The sequence below is a fragment of the Pseudophryne corroboree genome, chromosome 10, assembly GCF_028390025.1.
Source record: "Pseudophryne corroboree isolate aPseCor3 chromosome 10, aPseCor3.hap2, whole genome shotgun sequence".
NCBI classification, from domain to species: Eukaryota; Metazoa; Chordata; class Amphibia; order Anura; family Myobatrachidae; genus Pseudophryne; species Pseudophryne corroboree.
The window spans coordinates 48,240,981-48,261,834 of NC_086453.1; the positions used below are offsets into that span (position 1 = coordinate 48,240,981).

The 20,854-nt window shown below is 49.3% G+C and overlaps 1 protein-coding gene across 3 annotated transcripts in view; it reads right to left on the reverse strand.

The window, feature by feature from the left end:
- LOC134965935 (uncharacterized) overlaps positions 1–20,854 on the reverse strand; it is a 241,633-nt gene that overhangs the window by 184,713 nt on the left and 36,066 nt on the right. For 2 of the 3 annotated variants that reach the window (XM_063942338.1, XM_063942339.1), the window contains one exon: positions 6,638–7,572. In XM_063942338.1, the coding sequence (XP_063798408.1) occupies positions 6,638–7,544 (907 nt within the window). In that variant the 5' untranslated portion in view covers positions 7,545–7,572. Of the gene's footprint in view, positions 1–6,637; positions 7,573–14,712; positions 14,843–20,854 lie in introns of those variants that run through there. The other variant, XM_063942340.1, reaches the window with a different exon arrangement.

Below are 20,854 nucleotides of genomic sequence, written 5' to 3' on the forward strand. Positions count from 1 at the left end.
AAGAGGTTCAAACCAGTGAGATTTTAGGAACTGTAACACCACGTTAAGGTCCCATGGTGCCACTGGGGGCACAAAAGGAGGCTGGATGTGTAGCACTCCCTTTACAAAAGTTTGGACTTCTGGGAGAGAAGCCAATTCCTTCTGGAAGAATATAGATAGGGCTGAAATCTGTACCTTAATGGAGCCTAACTTTAGGCCCATATCCATTCCTGTCTGTAGAAAGTGGAGAAAACGGCCCAAGTGGAAATCTTCCGTAGGAGCATTCTTGGCTTCACACCAAGATACATACTTCCACCAGATACGGTGATAATGTTTCTCCGTCACTTCCTTCCTAGCCTTTATCAGAGTAGGGATGACTTTTTCCGGAATACCCTTCCGCGCTAGGATTCGGCGTTCAACCGCCATGCCGTCAAACGTAACCGCGGTATGTCTTGGAACACGCAGGGTCCCTGCTGCAACAGGTCCTCCCTAAGAGGAAGAGGCCACGGATCTTCTGTGAGCATCTCCTGAAGATCTGAATAACAGGCCCTTTGAGGCCAATCTGGAACAATGAGTATTGTCTGTACTATTTTTCATCTTATGATTCTCAATATTTTTGAGATGAGAGGAAGAGGGAACACATAAACCGACTGAAACACCCATGGTGTCACCAGGGCGTCCACCGCTACTGCCTGAGGGTCCCTTGACCTGGCACAATACCGCCGAAGCTTCTTGTTGAGGCGTGATGCCATCATGTCTATTTGAGGAAGTCCCCAAAGACTTGTTATCTCTGCAAAGACTTCTTGATGAAGTCCCCACTCTCCTGGATGGAGATCGTGTCTGCTGAGGAAGTCTGCTTCCCAGTTGTCCACTCCCGGAATGAATACCGCTGACAGAGCGCTTACGTGATTTTCTGCCAAGCGCAGAAACCTGGTGGCTTCCGCCATTCCCACTCTGCTCCTTGTCCCGCCTTGGCGGTTTACATGAGCCACGGCTGTGACGTTGTTCTGATTGAATCAGAACCGGTAGGTCGCGAAGAAGATTCTCCGCTTGTCGTAGGCCGTTGTAAATGGCCCTTAATTCCAGTATGTTGATGTGTAGACAAGCCTCCTGGCTTGACCACAGTCCCTGAAAATTCCTTCCTTGTGTGACTGCTCCCCATCCTCGGAGGCTCGCGTCCGTTGTTACCAGAACCCAGTCCTGAATGCCGAACCTGCGACCTTCTAGAAGGTGAGCACTCTGCAGCCACCACAGGAGAGACCCCTGGCCCTGGGGGACAGGGTTATTTTCTGATGTATTTGAAGGTGGGACCAGGACCACTTGTCCAGAAGGTCCCACTGAAAAGTCCTTGCATGAAACCTGCCGAAGGGGATGGCCTCATAGGTCGCCACCATTTTCCCCAGTACTCGAGTGCATTGATGGACTGACACTCTTTTTGGTTTTAACAGGTCTCTGACCATGTTCTGTAGTTCCTAGGCTTTTTCCATCGGAAGAAAAACCCTCTTTTGTTCTGTGTCCAGAATCATGCCTAAGAAAGACAGCCGAGTTGTTGGAACCAACTGTGACTTTGGTAGATTTAGAATCCAGCCATGTTGCTGCAGCACTCTCAGGGAGAGCGACACGCTTTTCTGCAACTGTTCCTTTGATCTCGCTTTTATCAGGAGATCGTCCAAGTACGGGATAATTGTGACTCCTTGCCTGCGCAGGAGTACCATCATTTTCGCCATTACCTTGGTGAAAACCCTCGGGGCCGTGGAAAGCCCAAACGGCAACGTCTGAAATTGGTAATGACAGTCCTGTACAGCGAATCTCAGGTACGCCTGATGAGGAGGATAAATGGGGACATGAAGGTATGCATCCTTTATGTCTAGTGACACCATAAAATCCCCCCCTTCCAGGCTGGAGACCACTGCCCTGAGCGATTCCATCTTGAACTTGAACCTTTTAAAGTACAGGTTCAGGGATTTTAAGTTTAGAATGGGTCTGACCGAGCCATCCGGTTTCGGGACCACAAATAGGGTTGAATAGTACCCTTTTCCCTGTTGTATTAAGGAAACCTTGATAATCACTTGCTGTAGACACAGCTTTTGAATTGCAGCTAAAACTATCTCCCTATCTGGGGGAGACGTTGGTAAAGCCGATTTGAAGAATCGGCGGGGAGGCACATCTTCGAATTCCAGCTTGTAGCCTTGGGATACAATTTCAATCGCCCAAGGATCCACGTCCGACTAAACCTAGACGTGGCTGAAGAGTCGAAGACGTGCCCCCACCCGCGCGGACTCTCTCAGTGGAGCCCCAGCGTCATGCGGTGGATTTAGTAGAAGCCGGGGAGGACTTCTGTTCCTGGGAACTGGCCGTAGCAGGCATTCTTTTCCCTCTACCCTTACCTCTGGTAAGGAAGGAAGAGCCCCGACCTCTTCTGGACTTATGAGACCGAAAGGACTGCATCTGATACTGTGGCGTTTTCTTTTGCTGTGGGGGAACATAAGGCAAAAAAGTAGATTTACCCGCGGTAGCTGTGGAAACCAGGTCCGCGAGACCTTCCCCAAATAAAACCTCACCCCTGTAAGGTAAAACTTCCATATGCCTCTTTGAGTCGGCATCACCCGTCCACTGGCGGGTCCACAGTGCTCTCCTAGCAGAAATCGCCATGGCGTTGGCCCTTTAACCTAGTAGGCCGACGTCTCTCTGAGCGTCCCTCATATATAAGACTGCCTCTTTGATGTGACCTAAAGTCAATAAAATGGTATTCCTATCTAGGGTATCAATATCAGCTGACAAGGTATCTTTCCAAGCTGCTACCGCGCTACAAACCCAAGCCGATGCTATTGCCGGTCTGAGCAAAGCACTCGTATGTGTATAAATTGATTTTAAAGTCGTTTCCTGTCTGCGATCAGCAGGATCCTTGAGGGCTGCCGTGTCTGGAGACGGTAGCGCCACCTTCTTGGATAAGCGCGTCAAAGCCTTGTCAACCCTGGGCGAGGATTCCCACCGTACCCTGCCCTGTGTCGGGAAAGGATACGCCATAAGAATTCTTTTGGGAATCTGCAGTTTTTTGTCTGGAGTTTCCCAAGCTTTTTCAAATAATGCGTTCAGCTCATGAGATGGGGGAAATGTCACCTCAGGTTTCTTTTCCTTAAACATGTGTACCCTCGTGTCAGGGACAGAGGGGTGATCTGTGATATGCAAAACATCTTTTATTGCAATAATCATATAATGAATACTTTTTGCCACCCTTGGGTGTAACCTTGCATCATCGTAGTCGACACTGGAGTCAGAATCCGTGTCGGTATCAGTGTCTGCTATTTGGGATAGGGGACGTTTTTGAGACCCTGAAGGGCCCTGTGACACAGTCAACGCCATGGATTGACTCCCTGCTTTTTCCCTGGTCTCTGCTTTGTCCATTCTTTTATGTAATAATGTCACATTTGCATTTAAAACATTCCACATGTCCAACCAATCAGGTGTCAGCGTTGCCGACGGAGACACCACAATCATCTGCTCGACCTCCTCCTTAGAAGAGCCTTCCGCTTCAGACATGCCGACAAACTCGTACCGACACCCCCACACACACAGGGATAGTTATATGGAGACAGATCCCCAATAAGGCCCTTTGGAGAGACAAAGAGAGAGTATGCCAGCACACATCCAGCGCCAACTGACACTGGAAAAACAATTCCCAGATAAATAGCGCTTTTATATAATTATGTGCATATAATACACCCACTGCGCCTTACAAGTGCCCCCCCCCCCCTCCCCCTCTTTTCTGCCCTGTGTCACCGTGTTCAGCAGGGGAGAGTCCGGGGAGCCAGCTTCTCTGCAGTGTCTGTGGAGAAAATGGCGCTGGTTAGTGCGGAGGGATCAAGCTCCGCCCCCTCAACGGCGGGCTTTGGTCCCGCTCGATTTTTTAAATACTGGCGGGGGATTTACTATATACAGCCCTCGGAGCCTAAATATTCATTTTAGCTAGTCCTAGAGGTTTAAAATTGCTGCCCAGGGCACCCCCCCTGCGCCCTGCACCCATCAGTGTCTGCCGTGTGTGTTGTGTGTGGGAGCAATGGCGCGCAGCGGTTACCTCAGAGAAGATCTGAAGTCTTCTGCCGCCTTTGAAGTCTTCTTTCTTCTTATACTCACCCGGCTTCTATCTTCCGGCTCTGCGAGGAGGACGGCGGCGCGGCTCTGGGACGAACGGCGGGGTGAGACCTGCGTTCCGACTCCCTCTGGAGCTAATGGTGTCCAGTAGCCTAAGAAGCAGAGCCTATCAGTTAAGTAGGTCTGCTTCTCTCTCCTCAGTCCCACGATGCAGGGAGCCCGTTGCCAGCAGTGCTCCCTGAAAATAAAAAACCTAACAAAATTCTTTTTCAGAGAAACTCTGGAGAGCTCCCCTGTAATGCACCCAGTCTTCTCTGGGCACAAAATCTAACTGAGGTCTGGAGGAGGGGCATAGAGGGAGGAGCCAGTGCACACCCATTCTAAAGTTTCTCTATAGTGCCCATGTCTCATGCGGAGCCAGTCTATACCCCATGGTCCTAACGGAGTCCCCAGCATCCTCTTGGACGTAAGAGAAATAGCGGAGGTCCACCTGACAGCACAGACAGGCCGCTGGCAGGGGTCAACCTTAATTTGAGTCGTCCGCAATTTAATTGCGGACACATTGGTGGTCATTCCGAGTTGTTCGCTCGCAAGCTGCTTTTAGCAGCTTTGCACACGCTAAGCCGCCGCCTACTGGGAGTGAATCTTAGCATAGTAAAATTGCGAACGAAAGATTAGCAGAATTGCGAATAGACACTTCTTAGCAGTTTCTGAGTAGCTCCAGACTTACTCGGCAACTGCGATCAGTTCAGTCAGTTTCGTTCCTGGTTTGACGTCACAAACACACCCAGCGTTCACCCAGACACTCCTCCGTTTCTCCAGCCACTCCCGCGTTTTTCCCAGAAACGGCAGCGTTTTTTCACACACTCCCATAAAACGGCCAGTTTCCGCCCAGAAACACCCACTTCCTGTCAATCACATTCCGATCACCAGAACGAAGAAAAAACCTCGTAATGCCGTGAGTAAAATACCTAACTGCATAGCAAATTTACTTGGCGCAGTCGCAGTGCGAACATTGCGCATGCGCAATTAGCGGAAAATCGCTGCGATGCAAAGAAAATTACCGAGCGAACAACTCGGAATGAGGGCCCTTGTGAGGTGGCGCTACACATGCTTGGTGGCCTTGCCCGTGCGGGGCGGCCCCCAGAATGCGTATGCAGCGATCTGCGTCTATTTCTGAATCAGGTCCAAAGTCAGTTACCAACTTCTAATAACATCATTAGTTTGGGATGAAACTAGGTGAAAAATGCTTTCTATTATTATATAGGGCCTAGGCTAGATGTTAGATGTCTGTGGGGTAATTCTTGGCAATCTAAGAGAGGGAGATGCACGTCCTTAACATAACGCAACAGAATTATGTATAACGTCTAAAATTCAGGATTATTAATAATCTTACATAGGGTTTAGTTTGTTAACTTCTAGCAGCTTCAGTATATACAGACGCATCCTCATACATCTAGACTCAATACGCCAGGCAACGCGACTAATGTGACTAAGACGCACAGGGAGACTGTGCTGATTCATTTGATATATGATAGCAGGTATTTTGTGTGTGACTGTGTATGTATACGAAGCACAGCGGAACTTGGCATGGAAAACAGCTGCGGCTGCTACATTTCAGCACTTCGTATACAGAGTCAGAGACTTTAGTCTCATACACACTAGACGAGAAAGATTGGCCCTTCTGAGCGAGAGCTTATACAATCTCGTCCAGTGTATACACTCAATGTCGTTAACGACCCCATCCCTTCCCTGAACATGTACAGACGAGGGAGGTCCTCGTTAATTACAGCAGCATGGGTGCCCCCCCCCCCACCGTCGCTCACTTCCCCGCTGGCATCGACAAGTGTGTGTGCACTTACTAAACTAGACAGAGATTAGACAGATTAGTGCTTAGCTCGGCACCAAGGGACCATTTCTGACCGTATATTGGGGGTCATTCCGAGTGGATCGCACGCTGCAACTTTTTGCTGCTCATGCGATCAACTAGACGCCGCCTATGGGGGAGTGTATTTTTGCATAGCAAGGCTGCGATCGCTTGTGCAGCCCTGCTATGCAAAAAAAAATTTGTGCGGAACAAGACCAAGGTACGAGTTACTTACCCTGTGCAACGGTCCCGGAATTGACGTCAGACATCCGCCCGCCAAACACCTGGATACGCCTGCGTTCGCCACACCACTCCCAGAAAATGGTCAGTTGACGCCCCGGAATGCCTTCCTTCTGTCAATCTTCTTGCGGTCACCGCTGCGACCGCTTTCTTCGCTAGCGGCGTCGCGGGCTACGACGCACCTGCACAATGCAGCCGCAGTGCATGCGCAGTTCCGACCCGAACACACGGCTGCGACGAAGCGCAGCGTGCGATCGGGTCGGAATGACCCCTATTGTTCTTCTAAGGACAAACTAAATACCCTATAGACATTTTATATAATTATCTTCTCTGGATTTATACTATAAAGCTCAACAGTCCACAAGTTATAGACATTAACTGTACCAAAATAAGAAAATTATTATGAAGCGTCTCAGGTACACATTAGAACTCTCGGATGCTAGACTGAATGGAAGTTACCTTTACGGCTGCAATCCATCTCTCTCTGTACAGATACTGGAGACAGGTTGGGGTGTATTCCGCATAGCTGCTTCACCTTTTCCGCTATAGATTGACGAGTCTCACTCACCAAGTTGCGGCCTGGGAATAGTGAACATGAACTCAGCATGTTAAGGATGTCCTCAACAGCCTCTAGAACCGGTACCATTTGATTTCTGCAGGGAGAAGTTCTAGTTCCACTGCTCAGTGGTGTGATGTGAAGATGGTCATCATCACCCTGGAGGCGCATTTCCGAGACATCCTCTTCCTCTCGCAGTTCTGTGTTTGCGACAGGCTTGTGGCCCCGGACCAGTATATCTGAAGCACTCTGACTTAGAGAGGTAAGGGTTTCCTGATCCCTCGTTTCCAGAATTGGAATACGGCCCAGACTGAGGTTTATCTGGCTCTGTGGTGATTTTATCTCCGATTGTATTGTTACACTGCCGACGTCAGTCTTATCTGTCTCAATCTCTGTCGTCTGCTTTACAAGTCTTCCAACATTGACAGATTTGATCTCTCGGTTGAATATTCCTTGGTGCTGAGTCAGACGACTATGAGTTATGAAGACCTGCTTTAAGTTACATATGTCTTTTACTGCAGGTTTACAGGCCATTTGAGAGCAGCTTGAACAAGAATTTATGTGGCATCGTTCTAGGAAGCCCCTGGGATAGGCTTTCTTCTGGAAGGTCTCTTTGTGCGACTTAAATTTAGCATTGTTGCGTTCCTTCTTTGTTTTCCACCTCTTCACTTTGGTGGCGTTGCTAGAACTACTTTCGCTGACTTTTCCCCGATTGCCGTTGGCAGATAAGACTCGTGGTTCTGACCCAGCAGAGCTGGCAGTTAAGGCTGGAGTCTTCAGGCGTTGCAGACAGCTGCTATGTTTATTCATAATTCCAGAGACTGCCTCCAGACATCACCTGTGACAGAGAAGTGGGAATGCAGTGTTAGGATATAGACAGGAACTCATTTACAAAAGTGAACCGAAAACAATTCATACCCATTCATTGAGCTGAAAAATAACTCTGACTGTCCTCTCTCCAAGTGTGAAAGTATCTGGCCACCGTCGCCCAAATAACTTCAAATGAATCTGTCTGATTCTCTTCAAATCCAAATTTTTACTTATTTTGACTGTCCCTCGGAAAGGCACCTGGGATCAGCACTAAGCAGGCCCAATGACACGGATACATGTAACCACTAGAAACTTGTGTACTTAAAGGGCCAAATACACTAGAGCGATAATGCCCGATTTCATCCGATTTCGGGCATTCAGCCCGATATATCGGTTGAAATCGGGCATTTTGGAGGTGTTTCCGATCCGATGCGCGTTCCCGTGAGCATCGGATCGGATCCTCCAGATTGAACGTGCTGCACTCATGATATGTCGGACCCCGCAGGCATGGCTGGGATCGCCCAAGATATATCGTATGCAAAAGGACAGCATCCGATGTATCTTGGGCGATCCTGCCCCCCGGGAGGCTGCATGGGGCCCTTTAATCTTGTTACTGCAGCATAAAAATAAAAGCAGTATCTCTCAATATAGCTGTCCCCTCTTTATACATTAGTGGCAGTAACGTGATTTTTGCATTATTTTTTAGGAAAACCTGGGCCGAGATATTGGCCATCGGCTGTGATGCAGGCAGAGGTGTAGCTAGGTGCCATGGTGCCCGGAGCAAGGTTATTTTTCGGCGCCCCCTCCCCTAGACCTTGTGGCGCTCAGGGCAAAATTTTCTTCTGGGCACCCCCCCATGTTAAAAACAGGAACAGTGTGCGCCGAAGTCACGCAACAAATACATAGGGCCGTGGCTTCATGGGGAAGGGGCATGGTCACAGAATAGTACCAATTCACATTATACCGCACAGTAATACTCCTTATACACATTACACCACACAGTAGAGCCGCTTATAGACGTTTCACCACAGTAGAGCCCCTTATACACGTTACACCACAGTAGAGATGCTTATACATGTTACACCACAGTAGAGATGTTTATATATGTTACACCACAGTAGAGACGCTTATACACGTTACACCACAGTAGAGCCGCTTATACACATTATGCCACAGTAGAGCCGTTTATACATTTTACGTTGCCGCTTCTAATGCAGAAAGAGGTGCTGCAGCATCAATGCAGAGAGAGGTGCTGCAGCATCAATGTAGAGAGAGGTGCTGTAGCAACCGGGGCAGAGAGAGGTGCTGCAGCATCAGTGTAGAAAGAGGTGCTGTAGCAACCGGGGCAGAGAGAGGTGCTGTAGCAGAGAGGGGTGCTGCAGTAGCTGGGGCAGAGAGGGGTGCTGCAGTAGCCGGGGCAGAAAGGGGTGCTGCCACAGCTGGGTCAGAGAGAGGTGCTGCCACAGCCAGGGCAGAGAGAGGTGCTGCCACAGCCAGGGCAGAGAGAGGTGCTGCAGTAACCAGGGCATAGAGAGGTTCTGCAGTAGCCGGGGCAGAGTGGGGTGCTGCAGCAGTTGAGCCAGAAAGAGGTGCCGCAGCAGCGGGGGCAGAGAGTGATGCTGCAGGACAGAAGTAACCCTGCTGCACAACTACAAGCAGACAGTGAGACATATAAAGAGGGTGGGCAGAGCTCCTGCATGTGCCAGCTGTCAGTGTCTCCTGCTGTCGCCTCTGGCCTGCCCTGTTCTCTACCTAGTCTCCGCGTCTGTGCGACCCTCTATCTTTTTCAGCGCTCGGAGCTCGAGCTCCACCGGAGCCACCCTTGCTACACCCCTGGCTGCAGGGCCGACGTGATATGTCTGTGAACGACGTAGATCATAGACATATCGGGGGTACACCCCCCTCCCCCCCCATCGATGTGTCCACCATATATTGGCCATTCAACTGAATGCCCGATATATGGGCCAGTGTGCAGCCATCATGAGCACACTATTAGCAATGTAAGCTTCACACATGCACAAAATTGCAACAACTAATCAAAACTGTTCCGATGTTCCTTCACTTTCATGATTGTTATAAGCCATGAACAAGACAGAAACAAACAGTATGTTAAGAGAAAACAAAAATAGGGCCTGATTCTGTGTTGCACACAATGCCATCAAATTGTTATCATACTGCACGTGTTGGGACCTGCATACGTAATATAAAGCAATTAAAAGGACGGCAACAGGAGGTACACAAGTAGGATACGTTTGCAGTGAGTGTGCAGAATTGCCAGCTCAGTGCCGGATAAAGCCCTGTGGAGGCCTCTAGGCAGTCCAAATCTCGGGATCCGGACTGAAAATCGACAGTAAGTAGGTCGACAATGTCTAGGTCGACCACTATTGGTCGACAGTAACTAGGTCGACAGGGTCTTTAGGTCGACATATTCTATGTCGACAGGTCAAAAGGTCGACATGAGTTTTTCATAATTTTTTTCTTTTTTTGAACCTTTTCATACTTAACGATCCACGTGGACTACGATTGGAACGGTAATCTGTGCCGAGCGAAGAGGTAGCGGAGCGAAGGCACCATGCCCGAAGCATGGCGAGCGAAGCGAGCCATGCGAGGGGACGCGGTGCACTAATTGGGGTTCCCGGTCACTGTACGAAGAAAATGACACCAAAATAACATTAAAAACTCATGTCGACCCTTTGACCTGTCGACCTAGAACATGTCGACCTAAAGACCCTGTCGACCTAGACACCCTGTCGACCTAGTTACTGTCGACCAATAGTGGTCGACCTAGACATTGTCAACCTAGTTACTGTCGACTTTCAATACCACCCCCCCAAATCTCTTCCCCCCTCACAAATCATTTTTAATTTTACAACCAGCAGACTAAGATCTGGAAATTGTAATGTGGATCTGATGTCTATAGTTTATGTACTTTAAGCTGTTAACGGGTACATTACATTCATACAGTATTTTCTCTCTAGAGCCTTTAATGTAAAGTTTCTTTGAGTTGAAACAATTTAAGAAAGCTTGATTGTAATTTCCTTTAAAAAATCAAATCAATATTATTTAGATCAGTTGTCACGGGGCCCCTAAAAGGCATGGACCCACAGGCTGGTGCCTACTCTGTTTGGTACCTATTTGGCAATCGGCACTGTATCGGCTATTCAGAGGGAGTGTATGCAGAGATTTGTCTCATCTATATCGGATATCCTACATAGAGGCTGGGGCTGATGCAAATACGTGTTAATGATTAGGATGGCTTTCACCAATGGTTGGATGGGGGTGGTGTAGTCTCTTAGTAAATATACTTTAGTAAAGGTACTGCACTATTTGCCACTTTCTCCATCTTCACCCTCTTCAGATCAATTTAATCAACTCGCCTATGAGTATACTGAAGAAAAAAACGTCCACTCGTCAAGCTATTGGGGAAGTGTTATTGTAAACACCATACAGATATTACCGTATTTCTATTGCTTTTTAATATTTATTATTTGTTTATATGCACTAGATTTGTTTATATGCACAGATGCTTGACAATTGTTTTTTTCCCCCAATATTGGATCTTTACTGAAGCATTAAATATGGTTCTCCTGTCTCCTCTGACGTCCCAATCTCTCTCCATACATCTCACTATAGAGACGTCTGCGGGCAGCAAGCCTGGGCAATGATTCTCTTGTCAATTTTTGCCATTGTGAAATGTAGAGTGTCTTGACCTATAACGTTACGGTACCATATGGTAATTGTAAGGCTGATGACCGTATATCATTGGAGAGGCTGGGAAAGTCGGCTGGATATGTGATTGGGAAGAAGTTGCCTTGTTTCCAGGAAATCTATGAGCAACGGATTTCGGGAAAGGCTGTAAGCAGTGTGAATGTTATTAGCTCCCTAATCATCACTGGTTTCGCTTACTGCGTTTAAGAAGGTGCTACAGGAGCTGCCAGGACTGTATTATGCCAGACCCAGCATCTGGCATCCCCTGTACCTGTTCCGCACTGTCCAGGGTATCACTGTGGCCATAGGCGGATCCAGGGGGGGAGCACTCTGGCCCGTGCCCCCCCTGTTGCTTCTGACTTCTTCTTTTCTTCAAAAGGAGAACAGCAGCAGCACTACTGCTATTTCTATCAGTCAGATTTGATATAAGAGCCAGCAGGCACTAGGACCCGCCGCAGCAAGTCCGTGTGGTAACCAATGGGGAGCTCACACCGCAACCTACCTCCCCCAATGCCAGCCGGCCAGAGTCCGGCCGAAGCGCGGGGTTCAAATGCCAGCATCGAGTAAGACTGTTACTTATGACTGCACAGAAGGCTTCATTAGCCCTCACTGCACCGCACAGTTTCCCAGCACTTCCTCCTCCACTTCCTTTACCACCATGCTAGGTGCAGTCACACTCAGCCTCAGCTGTGAGAAGGCGGCCCGTGTGATTGTGACAGGGCTGTCCTGCAGATGTCTTATGCTGCTTGTTGGAGATCCAGCTGGCTGCTTCTGCTAATCAAAGATGGGCAGTTCGTGTGCTGCAGTCTGAGTCTCAGTGCAGTGCCCAAAACAAGGTATGCTGCACCTGCTACCACCAACTAAAAACTATAATAATTATATTGTGCTGGGGTGCCTTCCAGGCTCCCATACCTAATGGAACCGGTGACCAACATTTCAAGGCCCAATCAGCCTTTTCATCAGGGTGAAACATTGGCAATAAACCAGGATGCGCTCCTACAGCCAATCATTACCTGATGGCGTATTCTGTGAGGCCACGCCCTCTGTGATACCACACCCCTTATCTGGGAGCACCCGTGCCTTAGGTGCATGTAAATATAACTATTATGGTTCCCCTATCATGGTGCCCCCCCTTTCATTTTCTTCTGGATCCGCCCCTGACAGTGGCTGTGAAGTCCCACCCCTGAAGCTGCACTGATGAATGACAGTAAGACCCATACACTCATCAGTGAGGTCAGTATGGCAGTGAATCGGATTGAACAAGCTTCACTCTTATACACTGACAAGCTATCCCGGTACAACTGCAGAGCTGAGTCTTGTAAGACTAAAGACAGGGCCGGTTCTGGCGGGCAGCAATAGGGGGTGTGGCTTCGTACAGGGGGCGTGGTCATTTACGCCCCCTGTACAGACTGAAATGATGTGCGGTGCGCGATGACATCATCGCGCACCGCACAGCAAAGGTCCTCTCCACAAAGGGAAACTAGACACGTAGCGTCTAGTTCCCTTCGTGGAGAGGACCTTTGCTGTGCGGTGCGCAATGACGTCATCGCGCACCGCACAGTAAAGGACCTCTCCACGAAGGGAAACTAGACGCGTACGCGTCTAGTTTCCCTTCACAGGGGCAGCGGCCAGCGGCAGCAGGGGGGCACACAGCAGCAGCGGATCTTGCCCTGGTGCGGCGCCCTCCGGATGGCGCCCTGCGCCCTCCAGAAGGCGGCGCCCCGGGCAAAAGTCCTGCTTGCCCGTGGCAAGATCCGCTACTGACTAAAGACCTTGTGTAAACGGGTGGAATTTGTCAAAACTGCTAATTTCTTGCTGATTTTGATTTATTTAAAGGCAATAGCAAGTTGGCTAATTAAAAATAGTTCTCAATTAAGTGGAACTTGTTATATAGACAATGGCAGAAACTATGTAGAGGACAAAAGAGGCTGAGACAGCTAGGCAGAGGCCAGTTCCTAAAACCTTCAAGAACTGTAAGGTGATTGTATTTCTGCTTATGTGACGGAAGAGAAGGAAGGAAGGGAGGCTGTGTTCAGTGAAATACTCATTGACAGATACAGTCGCCCCAGCGGTGGGATAAGCTCAGGCAGTTTTTCGTGGACTAGTCGGGAAAGTCGTGTTACTCCGTTGGAGATTAACTGCAGCACAGGAGAATGCACAAGATGGATGAATACAGAAGATTTGCCAAGCCTGTTCCTAAAATTGTGTGCCATAAAAAAGGTGAAATTCCTTATGCAGCGAAGAGAAGCAGGAAGAGGAAGAAGCTGAAAAGATGTGATGAGCAGCACAGGTAAGCGGTGGAAGAATCTGAAAGCGACAGTGACCAGGAGCACGGCTCTGCATCAACAAAAGGAGCGATCTGCGAAAACCATCCAACACCATGAACTGGAACTCTAAGTCCGTGCGGGGGCCGCAGCATTTTTGGGGGCATCGCGGCAGCGTGGGGGGTGCTGTACGGACAATGGAGGTGTGTTGGGGGCGGGCCGTGGAATCTGCGTGACGTCACACGCAGCCTCTGCGATACAAAATATGGTGGCCCAACGACTGCTGCAAAGGCAGGGGGCAACCCTTAAGATGTAAGTGCATTGCTGTTTAGCGATGCACTGGCTTTCCAGGGGGTGCGGGGGCAACCGGCATGCGGGGCAGGCTTGCCCAGTGCTGGACGGCCCCCTGCATGCTAGAAAAATGAGTTGTAGTTTTGCGATTTCTCGCACAACTACAACTCATGCTGAATTAGGCCTTCAGAGCAGTATGGAGTTAGGAGGGCCCTGATGGCCAGGAGCATGCTGTGGCTCATTTGAGCAGAAAACTGCTATGGTGCGAGGCTGGGTATGCCACAATCAGAGGCCAGTGTCTGGCAATTCTGTGGGTAGTGGACCATCATCTGCACTATTCGTGCAGCTGCCACTTCACATTGGGGTCTGAAAACAATCCATTAAAGTGGCTGAAACTCCCGATGGGGAGAACTGACAGTGACAGTGGCAGTGGTGCGTTGAAATTGAGATTTATGATTTTCATATTGTTTACAAGCAGGCAATGGCATGCTGAAATATAGGTGGACTAATGTGGCAGGAGACAAACCATGGGAACACGTGGACATGGAGGGAGAAATGTGTCTGGTGACCTGAGCCACCTGGCTATGACGACCACCACTGCATGGTAAGCTTCCTGTGCTGTGACGCCATCAAGGGGAATTGTTGGCGCTACACTCCTAATGGACACTGAATATGTAGTTACTGTTGTGCAAAGTATGTTTATATATGTACAATTTTAATAATTGTGACAGGTAGCTGTGACACTGGAAGTGGAACAGGATGCACATACAGATTGGGAGATGGAAAACAGTGCAAGTGTTTGTACATTTATGGAATAGTAGTGGCAAAGGGGGAATTCAATTGCCAGTGAAGGGAGGGAATTGCTGTTCCTGCGTGTTTAAACGTGTCAGCGTTCTGAGTCTTACCTCCGGTTCTGGTCCCTGCGGCCTTCCAGTCAGCTGGCTGGTGTGGCTGCAGCGGATAGGAGCTGCGGCAGCGAGGTCCTCCGGTGCGGCTGCCGGGCGTCTGGATGCCGGGATCCAGGTCCAGGGGAGCGGAGCATGGCAGCCTGAGGTGTCTGTTTCCAAGTGTCCTGTTGCTGGAGTGCGGCATCTGGGAGGCTGAGGCCAGAGGTAGTGGCTGTGTGTTGGTTCCACATGTGTCCTCTGTGCAGGGAGCCGCCATGTTGGAGACCAAGCCAAGCCAATAGGTATCCCAGTTCGCGTCCAGCCAATCCGGTGCTGTTTTCTCTTATAAAAAGGGGTTTATGCTTATGGTGACAGTGGTTCAAGTTACTTGCTGCTGTAAGGTGCTCAAGCTCTGTGCTCCCAGGTTAACGCCTGGTATCCTGGTTCAGTGGAGGCCGCCCGGTGGTCAGTTCTGTTATTGCAGTCCTTTGCTTCCAGTCCACCTGCCCTTGTGGTTTAACTGCTGGATCCTCTATCTGGTAGAGGGTCTCCGTCTGCGGTCAGTGCTCAAAGTGACCCTTTCTTCAACATCGTTCTTCAAGTCATCTTGTCATTCAGTGTTCTTCAGTATCATTTACAAATCACAAGTCATCTCTTCATCCACTGTATTTCAGCATTGTTTACAAATCACAAGTAATCTCCTCATTTGGTGTTCTTCAGCATCGTTTACAAATAACAAGTCATCTCATTCAGTGTTCTTCAGCATCGTTTACAAATCAGTCATCTCCTCATTCAGTGTTCTTCAGCATCGTTCACAAATCACAAGTCATCTCCTCATTTGGTGTTCTTCAGCATCGTTTACAAATCACGCCATCTCCTCATTTGGTGTTCTTCAGCATTGTTTATAAATCACAAGTCATCTCATTTGGTGTTCTTCAGCATCGTTTATAAATCACAAGTCATCTCATTTGGTGTTCTTCAGCATCGTTTACAAATCACAAGTCATCTCCTCATTCAGTGTTCTTCAGCATCGTTCACAAATCACAAATAATCTCTTTATTCATTGTAATTCAGCATTGTTTACAAATCACAAGTCACATCTCTATTCAGTATTCTACAAGTCACGAACATTTCGTTCTTCAAAACTCACTCGGACTTATCTCCTAGTTGTGGTTATGGTGGCCAATCCCGGGATCTGCGGGATCCCGGGATTTAGGGCCAAAAATGGCCGGGATTCAATCCCGGGATTGGAAGCTCCAATCCAGGGGATTGAGGGATCAGCGTTGAGCGTCCACAGGATGCTCAGACGCTGCCCGGCTTCAATGTTCCGGCTCCCCAGCGCAGCGTGAGAGGTCACGCTGCGCCGTCAGCCACTGCACAGAGCCGCTAGCAGTGTTCAGTAGATGTTCCCCGCCCCCGGTATACGGTGAGTTATGTGTGCGGGGCAGGGTGGGGCGACGGGGGCGGCCACACAGAAAAAAGCCAATCCCGGGCCATTTTTCAATCCCGATACCCGGGATTGAAAAAATGGCCCGGGATTGGCTTCCCTAGTTGTGGTGTATGATTGAAGGTTCATTAAAACTGAATTAATCTTTCTCATACGTCCTAGAGGATGCTGGGGATGCTTCAAGAACCATGGGGTATAGACGGGATCCGTAGGAGACATGGGCACTTTAAGACTTTAAAAGGGGTGTGAACTGGCTCCTCCCTCTATGCCCCTCCTCCAGACTCCAGTCAGATTCTGTGCCCAGTGAGACTGGATGCACACTGAGGAGCTCTCCTGAGTTTCTCAGGAAAAGACTTTATTAGGTTTGTTATTTCAGGGAGACCTGCTGGCAACAGGCTCCCTGCATCGTGGGAGTGAGGGGAGAGAAGCAGACCTACTTCTTAAGAGTTCAAGGGCTCTGCTTCTTAGGCTACTGGACACCATTAGCTCCAGAGGGTTCGATCACTTGGTACGCCTAGCTGCTTGTTCCCAGAGCCGCGCCGTCACCCCCCTCACAGAGCCAGAAGATTGAAGCCGGGTGAGTATGAGAAGAACAGAAGACTTCAGTGACGGCAGAAGACACGTCAGAGGTACCGCGCAGTGCGCCATGCACCCACACAGATCACGGCGCTGCAGGGTGCAGGAGGGGGGGGGGGTGCCCTGGGCAGCATAGGGGGACCTCAGACAGCACTGGCATAGAAGTTAACAGTGCCCAGGCACTAGTTAAGGGACCCCCGCCAGTATAAAGATTTTGAGCGGGACAGAAGCGCGCCATGTAGTGGGCGAGGCTTAGCCTGCACAGCTCTGACCAGCGCCATTTTTTCTCTTCACAGAAGGCTGCAGAGACGCTGGCCTTGACCTCCACGCTCTGAAAATTTGGTGATTTATTTTATATGAAAAAAGCGCTAGCAGGTCTGGGCAGTCTTATTACTGGCCTCAGTACTGGGATAGGCGCTGGGTGTGAGCTGGCAGAACTCTCTCTGTGTCTCCCTGGCAGGCTTTAGTGTGGGTCTGTCTCCTATAGCCCCAGTGTGGTTTTTGTCGACATGTGTGAGGCTGAATGCTCTTCCCAGGAGGAGGCTGGAGTGGGGACAGACAATTCTGTGAGAGTGGCAGTGTCGGCACCGCCGACAGATGATTGGGTGAATATGTTAAGTGTTTTAAACGCAAATGTGACTAAGTTAGCTAAGAGATTTGATAAATCTGAGTCTAAGAACCAGACATGGAGGAAATCCATGGAAGATGCTTTGTCACAGGCCCAGGCTCCTTCGGGGTCACAGAAACGGCCATTTACCCAGATAGCAGATACAGATACCGACACGGACTCTGATTCCAGTGTCGACTATAGTGATGCCAGATTACATCCAAAACTGGCTAAGAGTATTCAGTACATGATTGTGGCAATAAAAGATGTTTTACATATCACTGACGACCCCGCTGTTCCTGATACTAGGGTCTGTATGTATAAAGGGAAGAAACCTGAGGTAACGTTTCCTCCCTCTCATGAGCTGAACGCACTTTTTGAAAAAGCTTGGGAAAGTCCTGACAAAAGGATACATGTTCGCAAAAGAATTCCAGTGGCATATCCGTTAACTTCTGGGGACAGGGAAAGGTGGGAGTCAATCCCCACGGTAGACAAGGCTTTTTTGCGTCTATCCAAAAAAGTGGCACTCCCGTCCCCTGACACGGCAGCCCTAAAGGATCCTGCGGTTCATAAGCAGGAAAATACACTGAAATCTATTTATGTCACTACGGGGTCACTACTCAGGCCTGCCGTCGCTGCGGCATGGGTGAGTAGCGCTATTGAACGGTGGGCAGATAACTTATCATCGGAGGTAGATTCCCTAGACAGAGATAGTGTGCTTTTGACTCTGGCTCACATCAGGGACGCTGCAGCACATTTAAAAGAAGCTGTAAGGGATTTTGGCCTTTTGGGATCAAGGGCCAATGCCATGGCGGTCTCGGCTAGGAGAGCGTTGTGGATTCATCAATGGAATGCTGACTCTAAGAAGGCGATGGAGTCTCTACCGTTTAACGGTAGGGTATTGTTTGGTGACGGCCTCACTGACCTGGTGTCTACGGCTACCTCGGGTAAGGCGTCATTTTTACCTTATGTTTCAGCACAACGGAAGAAAACGCCCCACTATCAGATGCAGTCCTTTCGGCCCAATAAATTCAAAAAAGGATGAGGGTCCTCCTTCCTGGCTGCAAGAGGAAGAGGAAGGGGAAAGAGGTCGCAGGCGGTGGCAAGTTCCCAAGAGCAGAAGTCCTTTCCGGCTTCTACCAAATCCACCGCATGACGCTGGGGCTCCGTTGCGGGAGTCCGCACCTGTGGGGGCATGTCTCAAACTCTGTAGTCAGGTCTGGGTGCACTCGGACCTGGATCCTTGGATAGTAGACTTAGTAACCCAGGGGTACAAGTTAGAGTTTCAAGACGTGCCCCCTCACCGATTTTTCAAATCGGCCTTGCCAGCTTCTCTTCCAGAAAGGGAGATAGTAAGCGCTGCGATTCTAAAGTTGTGTCAAAATCAAGTGATTGTCATGGTGCCCCCGTCTCAACAGGGGGAAGGGTTTTATTCGAGCCTGTTCGTGGTCCCGAAGCCGGATGGCTCAGTCAGACCGATTCTAAACCTAAAATCCCTCAATGTCTTTCTGAAAAGATTCAAGTTCAAGATGGAGTCTCTACGAGCAGTGATCTCGAGTCTGGAGGAGGGGTATTTTATGGTGTCGGTCGACATAAAAGATGCCTACTTACATGTCCCCATATATCCTCCGCATTAGGCTAACCTGAGATTTGCTGTGCAGGATTGTCATTACCAATTTCAGACGTTGCCGTTTGGTCTGTCCACGGCTCCGAGGATTTTCACCAAAGTAATGCGCAGTTGGATCCAACGACACGGCTGTCGTTCCTTGGTATGATTCTGGATATAGAATTGCAAAGACTTTTTCTTCCAGTGGGAAAAGCTTTGGAATTACAGAACATGGTAAAACAGATTCTGAAACCGGCAAAGGTGTCAGTTCTTCACTGCACGCGGTTGCTGGGGAAGATGGTGGCGGCCTACGAGGACATTCCGTATGGCAGGTTCCATGCCAGGTTGTTTCAGTGGAACCTGCTGGACCAGTGGTCCGGGTCTCACCTGGACATGCACCGGAAAATAATTCTATCTCCCAGGACCAGAATTTCCCTTCTGTGGTGGCTGCACAGTTCTCACCTTCTGGAGGGACGCAGGTTCGGGAATACAGGATTGGATCCTGGTGACCACGGATGCAAGCCTTCGAGGCTGGGGAGCAGTCACACAGGGAAGAAACTTTCAGGGAAAGTGGTCAAGCCAGGAAGCTTGTCTACACATAAACATTCTGGAATTAAGAGCCATCTACAACGGCATACTGCAAGCAGAACATCTTCTTCGAGGTCTGCCGGTCTTGATTCAGTCAGACAACGTGACAGCAGTGGCGTACATAAACCGCCAAGGTGGAACAAAAAGCAGAGCGGCGATGGCCGAGGCCACGAAGATTCTTCGCTGGGCGGAAAGGCATACCAGCGCTCTGTCAGCGGTCTTCATTCCAGGAGTGGACAACTGGGAAGCAGACTTCCTCAGCAGACACGATCTCCATCCAGGAGAGTGGGGTCTTCATCAAGAGGTCTTTGCAGAAGTGACAAGTCATTGGGGAGTTCCTCAAGTGGACATGATGGCGTCCTGCCTCAATAAGAAACTTCAGAGATATTGTTCCGGGTCAAGGGACCCTCAGGCGATAGCGGTGGACGCCCTAGTGACACCGTAGGTGTTTCAGTCGGTCTATGTGTTCCCTCCACTTCCACTCATTCCAAAGGTGATAAAAATTATAAGAACAACAAGGGTTCAGGCGATCCTCATTGTTCCAGATTGGCCAAAAAGGGCTTGGTATCCAGATCTTCAGGAATTGCTCATAGAAGATCCCTGGCCTCTTCCTCTTCGGGAGGACCTTTTACAACAGGGGCCGTGCGTGTATCAGGACTTACCGCGGCTGCATTTGACGGCGTGGCGGTTGAACGCCAGATCCTAGCCCGAAAGGGTATTCCCAGTGAAGTCATTCCTACACCTCTTCAGGCTAGAAAAGAAATAACGGCAAAGCATTACCACCATATTTGGAGAAAATATGTGTCTTGGTGTGAATCCAAGAAGGCTCCTACGGAAGAGTTTCACCTGGGGCATTTGCTCCATTTCCTACAAGCAGGTGTGGATGCGGGCCTAAAGTTAGGCTCTATTAAAGTACAGATTTCGGCCTTGTCGATCTTTTTTTCAAAAAGAATTGGCATCCCTTCCAGAAGTTCAGACCTTCGTAAAAGGCGTGCTGCACATCCAACCTCCCTTTGTGCCACATTGGTTTGAACCTTCGCGCAAGGTTGAGTTAAAATTCCTTACTTGGAAAGTGGTCATGTAGCTGGCCTTGGCGTCTGCAAGGCGAGTGTCTGAGTTGGCGGCTTTGTCTCACAAAAGCCCCTATTTGATTTTCCATGCTGATAGAGCGGAGTTGAGAACTCGTCAGCAATTTCTGCCAAAAGTGGTTTCATCATTTCATGTTAACCAGCCAATTGTGGTGCCAGTGGCTACTGATGCCTTGGCGGAGTCAAAGTCTCTCGATGTGGTCAGAGCTTTGAAGATCTATGTCGCCAGAATGGCGCAGATTAGGAAA